The sequence below is a fragment of the Lissotriton helveticus genome, chromosome 2_1, assembly GCF_964261635.1.
Source record: "Lissotriton helveticus chromosome 2_1, aLisHel1.1, whole genome shotgun sequence".
Lineage (NCBI taxonomy): Eukaryota > Metazoa > Chordata > Amphibia > Caudata > Salamandridae > Lissotriton > Lissotriton helveticus.
Window position 1 is genome coordinate 22,801,775 of NC_136059.1, and position 10,301 is coordinate 22,812,075.

At 48.5% G+C, this 10,301-nt stretch overlaps 1 protein-coding gene across 1 annotated transcript in view; it reads left to right on the forward strand.

Moving 5' to 3' along the window:
* Positions 1-8,294, forward strand: part of LOC144817673 (uncharacterized) — a 499,177-nt gene extending 490,883 nt beyond the window's left edge. The window contains exon 14 of the mRNA XM_078674403.1: positions 8,176-8,294. Coding sequence (XP_078530529.1) covers positions 8,176-8,242 — 67 coding nt within the window. The 3' untranslated portion in view covers positions 8,243-8,294. The remainder of the gene's footprint in view (positions 1-8,175) is intronic.
* The last annotated feature ends 2,007 nt before the right edge of the window (positions 8,295-10,301 follow it).

The window sequence follows — 10,301 nt, forward strand, 5'->3', positions numbered from 1 at the left end:
GTGTCCTGAAGTTACAAGAGGGAACTCCTGCCTGAAGAGAAGGAACCAGGTAAGCTGTATGGGGTATTGACCTGCAGTGGTTGCCTTGCTGCTGAAGGAGGAGAGAAAGTCTTAGATTTTTGTTTTCAACTTGTAGAAGTCCTGGTGCGCCAGGCATCTAACCAAAGGGTAGCGTCCCTAGGTTAGGGAGCCAGGTTCAGGTGTTGCCTGTCCTGGACGGCAGGGCGACTGTAGCCAGTGTCCTGGCCGGTTTGTCTTCTAGGGGTACCCCTGTGAACACAGGTGGGGCTCATCTTAAGTGAAGAGACCCTGTGTTTCCCAGAAGGGGTGGTACAGGCCTAGCAGGGATCTTTAGGGTTCTTGGCTGAGTGTTGTGGTACTACCCTGAGAGCAGGTGGGGCCTACCTTAAGTGGAGGGACCCTGTTCTACAGTGGGAGGGTGCAGAACTCTGGAAGGGGGTCAGAGGGAGTCTGACCCCTGTGCATCCGGTGAATTTGAATCCCAGGTGGTAGACCAGTTAAGGGAGTGGTGACCTATCTGTCATGACCAGCCTGGTGTCCTGTAGGCACCGCACTAAGCCGCGTCTGCCTTCGGCCGCGCAATCTATGCCGCTCGCCGTCCCCGTCTCGACGCGGTCCGCGAGCCGCCGCCTGTGCCGCATCTGGCAACCCGCAAAGTGCAACGCCTTACTACACCGATCTTGTGCTGGTCTGACTGTGGTCACTGCTGCTGAGGAAGTCAGGTCCTAAACTGGTGGGAGAGTTGTGTTCTGGAGGGTGCTTCGGAAATAGAGGTAGGGTGGGGCATTCCTGCCCGTGACCTCTGGTCAGCCTGAGGGTGCGGACCCTAGGTTGAAGGATCAGTGGTAGTTTGGAACTACACTGAGAGGGAGTGGAGAATGGCTAGTGCAGGCCAGGGGTTACTACCCCCCACTCTGTGTATTGGCAAGGACCAGTGGTATCTAGGTGGCCTAGGGCCTGGTCCTAGCCGTGGACAGCTAAGGAGTACCAGTGGGGTAGCCTAGTTGGGCCTGTGTTTTTTTTAAGGATGTGCTTGTCTTATGGATCAACTTGGCGTAGAACCGGAGGGTGTCCCTGCAGTGCGGGCCCGCGTCCGTGTTCTATCGCCCCAAGCAGGGAAGTCCATCACGGTGGTGATTGGCCTACCCTGCGTTTTGGCTGGAAGGGGGTCGTGTTGGACTTGGGCCTTCTGGCAGGGTCACCCCTGAACTTTTTGCCTTAAATTATAGTGATTTCTGTCCTTTGCGCACTTTGACACTGTGGCGCAGTGTAAAGTGCGTGCTCTCCCTGAGTGCGTGTGTGAGATTGGCCTGCCCTCCCATAGGAATGCATGGGGAATGTCTGTGTCCCTGGTAGTTCCTGATGCGTGAGGTGTGCATGGTCAAGTTTGGTATGTGTGAACTCGGGGGAGTGAATGCTGCGAGATGGTGTATGCAGCATGTATGTGTCTAGAAGGGAAGCGCCATTTCTAGACATGGCTGTACGTGTGCTGTGAGGGTGCTGGCGTGTGATTGGCTGGAGCTGGCTGGGATGCCAGGCTCCAGGAAGTCTGTGTGGGTCTGCCCCGGTGGTGAGTGGGAGATTAGCATGAGTGATGTGTGGGAGGAGTGTACCTGTGTCCTGGATGGGCTGGGTTTTCCCCACACAATGCTGGCTCCGCCCCCCTGTGGTGTGACTGATGACCCAAGCCCTGCCAGTGAATAGAATGGGTGGTTGGGCCATCAAGAGTGCTCCAGAACCAGCTGCGACTGGTTCTGCCCCCACCCTGCACCTAAAGACAAAGGGAAAAGGTGTATAAAAGAGGGGCTGTGACCCCATGAAAATGTTCTTGTTCTGGTTTCCAACTTGAATCTTGCCAGGGGCGTGCTGCTGCTTGGGCCCAGGGGAAGGCTTGCCCTCCCTGGGCCCTGCCCAGCCCCTGGACTGCTGATGACCACCTCCTGAAGGACTTTGTGGCTTTCTGTGTGCCCTAGCGCTGGAGAGCGCTTTATTTCTAGTCCTGGGCAGAGCGCTGTCGTTTTCCCTCGGAGGGACGCGCTCCTGCCCTTTATCTGCCAGAGTGCTTTGTGGGCACTCTCATCTTAATTATGGGTGCTACCCCGGTTATTTAATTATTTAGCGAGTGCCCACCTCGCTTCTATGTTTTAAATGCTTCTCGAGGGTGCCACCCCTCTGAAATGCCCCCGAGATTCACCGCCGCGGCCCGAGCGCCGCAAAACAGGAAGTCAGGCACTACGGTGCCTGATGCGGGGCGGGACTTCCGGTTTGCCGGAGGAAGTCCCGCCGCCGCGCTGTGATTGGTCCTCGTCTGCAGGGACTCCCGACGCGTCATCTTGGGGCCGCGCAGGGATTGGCCCGACCTCGAGGGCTTCCCCGCGCGCACCCGGAAGTACGGAGAGCCCGGCAGGGAGCGGACGGGAGGCCACCCCGCGCTCCTGCCCGGCCAGGGAAGCTGTGTCTGTCCCCAGGGCTCCCCCAGCGAGAGGAGAGCCCCGACGCGGAGGAAGGACGATTGAAAGTGCAGGCGGGGCTCCGGTGTTGAAGAGGAGCCCCGCGCTGCCTGAGAGGGAGCCCCGGCCCAGGAGAAGCAGCCGCCGCAGGAAGAGCCGGTGAGTGCATTGAGGGGAGGGGGGTTTTCGGGGCACTTTGCCGGTGCCCGCCCCTCCCCTCCAGAGCGAGTCTCGCTGTGTTCAGAGGCCTGTGAGGCCTCCCCTAATGCCGAGTCCCCCGGGAGGGACTCCGCCTACCGCCCCCATTGTTCTCGAGCCCCGAGAGGCTCTTGGGCCCCACGTTGCTTCCGAGCCCTGAGAGGCTCCAACGTTCTTTTGAGAGCCCGAGAGGCTCAGGGGGCATTCTTGTTTTACGAGCCCAGAGAGGCTCAAGTGCCAGTTATTCTGAGAGCCAGATGGCTCAATGTGGCGCAGTGTTCCTGAGGGGCCAGTGAGGGCCCCTGGCGCAGATTTGTCTTCCAGCTGCCCAGCAAGTAGTGGGCAGCTGCACCGTGTAGGTCTTTCTTTTCTAGGGACATGTACTGTGAACTGAGGAGTGAGGCGCACTCCTTCATCCCTGGCCTTCCCCCAGCTGCGCAGCACTTAGTGCCAGCTGCCGCGTTTAGGCCCCCTGTTCTGTCCCTCAGCTGCCCAGCAAGTAGTGGGCAGCTGCTACGTTTAGGTTCTGGCGCAGTGGCGCAACCTGGACTTTGTGAGTTCTACGCTAAAGGTTTAGATGCTGTTTTGATCTATGTCCTATTGCTTTTGGGTGTTAGGAAATGTACAATGTGTAGTATGTTTTGCGCACCCTGTGTTCTGCACCTCTGAATGTGTTGTTGATACATTATGTGCCCTGTTCCTTACACCGCTGAACGTGTGTTGATGCGTCATGTGTTCCTTACACCGCTGAATGTAGGTTCTGCATCATGTGTTTTGTCCCCAGGTCTATGCCCCTATGTGTATTGTGATACTGAGGTGGTTGTTCTTGCTAGTGCAGGTGGTGCTAGTAAGGTCCTGGTTCCCTGCGTGACCTGTTCCTAGGGTGGTTAGGATTGCGTAGGGGGGACTTACCAGTTACCAGTGGGTACTGGTTTTGTGCTTTATGTCCTATTTTGTGTTACAGTGATCTTCTGTTATAAGTGATCCCAAGGGCTTGATACTAAGCTTGCCCCCTGACCAGAGTCCCAGGACCAGTGGACTCTATGGTGCCTTCCCTGCCAAATTGATGGGACTTGTCTGATCTCCCTGGGCCCCTGGGGCCTCGCTGAAGTGTGCCTCGCTCGTTCCCCTCGGCAGCTCGTGCCGGCAGCCCGTCCAAGCCTCGAGCAGCGCCGCTCTCCCCTGAGCCGCGCCGCTTCGCTGGGTCGCCCGCATCCTGCCTCCCCCTCCTCTTCTGAGCCGCACACATTGGTCGCCCCAGAGAAACGCTTGTACCGTGCCGGCAGCCCGTCCAAGCCTCGAGCAGCGCCGCTCTCCCCTGAGCCGTGCCGCTTCGCTGGGTCGCCCGCTCAAGTTTACTAAGGAGGTCACTCGCATTATCCCGTGCAACCAGGACGGAAGGTACTGTCTGATAGGCTATGTTCTAAGTTCTAGGCCTACAAGTATTGTATTGTTACTTCTAAAAGTGCTGATTCCTGACAGTGGTCCAGGTGGCCCTGTCTTGTAAATAATCCCTTGTAAATTCTGCCCGTGCCTCTGGCACATTGTAAAGTGTGTTTTATCTAATGTGTTTTGGTGTAATACAAAGGCTATTTTTATATGACCTTGTGTGGAGTTTCCTTTGTGGTGGGCCTTTGGTTGTTGTTGCTGGGGTGCGTGCGCAAATACTTAGCCTACATCGCCTCCAAGTTTAGCCTTGCTGCTCGCGCCACGTTACCTAGAGGGTGAGTAGGGGTTATCTTGGCGTGTAACTCCCTTGCCCTGACTTGGGTGTGGTGGTCTCTGACTGACTTTGGCGAAAGCCCTGGCCAGCCAGGGATCCCATTTCCAACAGTCCTTTATTACTTCTCCTACGGAGGTAGCTAGAAGTCAATCTACGTTTTCCAACCCGCTGTAATGATTATAACAAGGTATAGACCAGGGGTTGAGTTGGGGACCTGGCCAAGCTCTATTAGGGGGGTTAAGTCCGTACAGTGGTCTACCTGAACTTCTCGGAACCACACTCCACCCCTCATTAGTGCCGTTGTCCCACTGACTCAAGGTGTTATGTTTGTAATTCCCAGCCCAGGTCCCAGTTGGCTGGATAGTATCATGGAAAAGACTTTCCCTTGTGGGATATGCTAGATTTCTCCCGTACCCCTGGTTTGGATTATGCTCTTTCAGGTAATCTCCTTTTGTTCCTCTTCTGGTTTGTTTGGGACCTCTCAGCCAACTCCACCTATTACCACGATAGTCTGAGACCATGTAGAAATTGGATACGGGTTTAGCTGAGATTGAGGAGTTACTAGTGAGCGGTGGTCCTGCAGAAATATATTCCACCACACCCGAGTCCTCAAAGGACACAACAACACAGTCCCCCTGTATGTTGTTTTTGTTCTCGCCCACCCACGGTGCCCTCTCAACCATAAGTATTTTACTATTAATGTTTGAAGGTGGAGGGTAATTTTGATCTAACCAGTGACAGACTTTGTTCTTGAGAGCCCAAAAAGATTCGGATGTTGAAGGGGCAAGTTCGGGAACGCCTGTTAACACTAATACGTAAGGGCAAACATCAGGTGGTAAATTGATATTATGGCGGGACTTGGATTTTACTGGGTTGTGAGATGGTGGTTTAGACACGGGGATTTTAGGATTATCAGAGCTCTGGATTTTTTGTGGAGCGTTGGGCATTAAAATGGGCGGGTTTCTGTTACTACTCTTAGCTAATGATGTTGGAATTGGTAGAGTTTTGGCAATTACAGCTCCCCCTGTTGTCTGCTTTGGTACTACTGGTTTAATACTAGGAAGTACCGGAGTATTCGTAACTGGGTGGGCAGGGATACAGGGTATGGTTTTCCCTTCTTCATATATGGACTTTAAATGTAATTCGATCCCTTGTAGTCTAGATTCCAAGGGGGCAAGTAGGGATTTAATTAGCTTTGCTAAGGCACTCATAAATATACCTTTTGTATCTTCTAAGCCTTCTGCTGTCTCATCCAAGGAACTGGACTCTAAAAGGCTTGCTAGACTAATATTAGGATCTGAATTATCGGGAATACCCAGTGGAAAAAGGTGGGGACCAAGAGGAGCCTCTTGACTAGCAGTATCCTGAGCTGGAGTAGCCAGGCTGTCACATCCATCCTGAATGTCAATAATGTTATTGGCAATCTCTATGGGGCCTCCTACAACATCAACACCCAATGTGGTAACCCCATTATTCATACTAAGTGGATTAGAGTTTTTCCGAACTGCACCCTCCCTTACACCCCTCAGCAATAAAGAGACATCCTGATGGGCAATGCCTACCTCCGGAGTCTTAGCAGGGGAAACAACTGTCAAGGGAGTCAAAATATGAGGAGCAAGTAGAACAGCCTGATTATCATTGGTAAGGGGGCAGATAAGTGGAGGGAGAATGGAATTAGAGTCCTGGTTGGAAAGGTTTTTGGCGGGGGTACGTGCAGATGCAATAATTCCCAAGGAGGACCTTCTCGCATTTGCGAGGTCCTGGGATACCCTCCTTTCCATAAGGACGATACCTTCGTCAATTAATTGATTTGTGCGTACAATAAAATTATCTAAAGATCCAGTAAGTTTTGACTTACTGCGAGTTTCCCGGGTGCACATTCCCGCTGGTGGATTAAACATATATCCTAAAATCAATTGTTACCGTATGCAAATTACCCACCACAAAAAGATAAAAAGGGAACTTACAATAATGATTGTCCCACTAATAACACCAACCGGACGATATTAGCACTGCCAAAGGGTGTGGGCCAGACCAGACTCTCCAGGTCTCGGAGGGCCACAGAGGGCCCGCCCTTTGCCCGGGCTTAGCCCCGGGCGCTCCCGCGCGCTACCGCGCAGCGGGATCCTCTAACTCTTATATAGAGCTTGGGGTGGGGGCGTTACCGGCAGGGAGAGCAGCCACAGGTGTGACAGGCAGGGACTCTTGGGATATTGAGTCCCTGCAGTACTGCTCGCAGCCCTGCCGGTGCCTCAAGACGGTTTTAAGCGCTCGGACCTTTCAGCCCCAAAAGTCCAGAGTCCAGGAGGGCGCAGCGGGACCCGCGGAGCGGGTCCGGCGAGGCGTGGGTTGGCAAAAGAATAAGGGTTAAAATCCGGCTCCCAGCGGCAACGGACAGTCAATACAAGATCCCACAGCAGGCTTCCTCCAACGCTGTTAAGAAGGGGCGGGGGCGGGGGCGTTACCGGCAGGTAGAGCAGCCACAGGTGTGACAGGCAGGGACTCTTGGGATATTGAGTCCCTGCAGTACTGCTCGCAGCCCTGCCGGTGCCTCAAGACGGTTTTAAGCGCTCGGACCTTTCAGCCCCAAAAGTCCAGAGTCCAGGAGGGCGCAGCGGGACCCGCTAGATATTGTTATTTTCAACATTAGAATAGCACTTTATCTCCCTGCTAGATATTATTTTCCACATTAGAATAGAACTTTATCTCCCTGCTAGATATTGTTATTATCGACATTAAAATAGCTCTTTATCTCCCTGCTAGATATTGTTATTATCGACATTAAAATAGCTCTTTATCTCTCTGATAGATATTGTTAATATTAATATCTACATTAGAATAGCTCTTTATCTCTCTGATAGATATTATTATTATTAATATCCACATTAGAATCGCTGTTTATCTCACTGATAGATATTTGTATTATTGACATTAGAATAGCTTTATCTCCCTTCTAGATGTTATTTTCAACATTAGAATAGCACTTTATCTCCCTGCTAGATATTGTTATTTTCAACATTAGAATAGCACTTTATCTCCCTGCTAGATATTATTTTCAACATTAGAATAGCGCTTTATCTCCCTGCTAGAGATTATTTTCAACATTAGAATAGCTCTTTATCCCTCTGATAGATATTGTTATTATCGATATTAGAATAGCTCTTTATCTCTCTGATAGATATTTGTATTATTAATATATACATTAGAATAGCACTTTATCTCTCTGATAGATATTGTTATTATTAATATCTACATTAGAATAGCTCTTTATCCCTCTGATAGATATTGTTATTATTAATATCCACGTTAGACAGCTTTCAGGTGACGCACGTCCTTCTTGACTAATGCCGATCAAGAAGTGCGAGTTGTGCCTCTGAGCTTTGTCTTCTTTACTGTAGACTCAACCAAGGATGCTGCTGCTCCCTGTTCATTTGTGTGTCCACCTCTTGCTGTCCTTATTGGCTTATGACACTGAGATCTTGTGTCAAGATGGGAACATGGAGTCCGCTGCAGGCAGAGTCTACGTTGGTTTTACATCGATCAGCGGCTTGATGCTTCACAGCATCATAAATCTTTATCTAGGAATAAGAAACTTGGTTGTATTGTCTGTCATCTTTCTTGATCCCTGAAGTGGACATAATCGCATAGCCTCAAGTGTAAGTGAGAATATTTACATGTTCTCGAATCAAGAGGTGTTATTTGTTATTGCTCTCCCAGTTGCACTGTTCTCGAATTCCCTTGCACCGTCTCTCTTTTCTAATCCCCTCAATGGTTTCTTCTTAGGATGAACTCAGAGGACAAGCCGAATGTCATCTACAAAGCAGCCACGACCGAGGAGAACATCGCTTAGAGGGACCACGGGTGATCTGGAACATAACATACTGGGATTTACTCAACAACAACAAGAAGAAGCACAGACGCCAACAAGCAGCCACATAAATAACATGATGTGAATTCATGTATCAGAATGCCTGGAGTGACGTCACAAACACCCAACGCAACACGTCATTAGCACTGAGAGACTGTCCTCATTTCAATGTAACAATGGCAAGCTGCTGAGGCAGATCCCTTCATCACCTGATGCACAAACATACACACTGTCATATCAAGTGTGGCACTACCCTATCTCAACACCCACCACAGCTAAACCAACCCTGAATCTATCTCTTAAGAACCACACCACCATTCAGCTGGTGCAATGTTACATAGATCTACACACCGCAAACAGAGAGAAACAGACAACCTCCCTTCAAACGTGGGACAATATTGTCACAAAAACAATTGAACACATCAAGAGCACTATTCTGGGTCTTCTATCACTGTCCTGGGATGTTTCTATCATATTAACCTCTTTGTTGAGCTCTCCATCTCCGTCGCACCAGCAGTCTAGCCGAGAGATCACAGCACTTGAGCCGAGTTCCTTCACAGCTGTTTGTACCGCTGATATCAACCCTCAAACAATGAATGTTATGAAAGTCTATCCAACATGTGTCTGCACAAACCTTTGTCAAATGACAGTATACTGAGCAATGCAACGACAGAGTATTCTTGCAGATTTTTGGCCAATCAATGTCCTTACAGATTTACCTGAGAGTCTCTACAAATCGTAATCCATTGTGTCTTTTCATTTCAAATTCTAATACTTGGTTCCAGATCTCAATCTTATACGTTTCTTGGCATTGCTGAACTCAAATAGTGCAGTACATAATCTGCAATTCAATGAGACAATCGGCAGGTTGCATTGTAACAAGTACTTGGTCATATATCGGTAGACAGAACCCGAAGTGTGTGCTAAAATCTCACACTCCAATAAATGTCCTTTCAGAACCTAATGTAACATTTGCCGTGGTAAATTCCAATCTAGTGGGAATAGTTACAGATCTCAAAGTGACGATTGTCCCAATAGACATCATTTCCAAAAAGACGCATGCTATTGTGCATCCTTACTAATCTAAATCCAACAAGGATATTTTCATATCTCTATGGCACAAGTATCTTTACAGTTCTCAATACAAATAAAGAACTCGACGTAATAGTAATCTTCAATCTAAGCCCAATGAGTGACTTCATACATATTTACCCAATGGGTTATTTTAACTAATCTAAACCCAATGAGTGCCTTCACAGATATCTACCCAATGTGTTATATATTTACAACTCTTAATCTAATGAGTACCTTCACAGATATCTACCCAAAGGGTTATTTTAACTAATCTTAAATTAACGAGTACCTTCATAGATATCTATCCAATGTGTTATCGCTTTACTAATCCTAATCTAATGAGTACTTTCACAGATACCTACCCAAAGTGCTATCTCTTTACTAATCTTAATCTAATCAGTACCTTAACAGATATCTACCCAATGTGTTATCTCTTTTCTAATCTTAATCTAATGAGTACCTTCTCAGATATCCACCCAATGTGTTATCTCTTTACTAATCTTAATCTAATGAGTACCTTCACAGATATCTACCCAATGTGTTATCTCTTTACTAATCTTAATCTAACGAGTACCTTCTCAGATATCTACCCAATGTGTTATCTCTTTACTAATTTTAATCTAATGAGTACCTTCTCAGATATCTACCCAATGTGTTATCTCTTAACTAATTTTAATCTAATGAGTACCTTCACAGATATCTACCCAATGTGTTATCTCTTTACTAATCTTAATCTAATGAGTACCTTCACAGATATCTACCCAATGTGTTATCTCTTTACTAATCTTAATCTAATGAGTACCTTCAAAGATAGCTACCCAATGTGCTATCTCCTTACTAATCTTAATCTAATGAGTATCTTCTCAGATATCTACCCAATGTGTTATCTCTTTACTAATCTTAATCTAATGAGTACCTTCACAGATATCTACCCGATAGGTTATTTTAACTAATCTTAATTTAACGA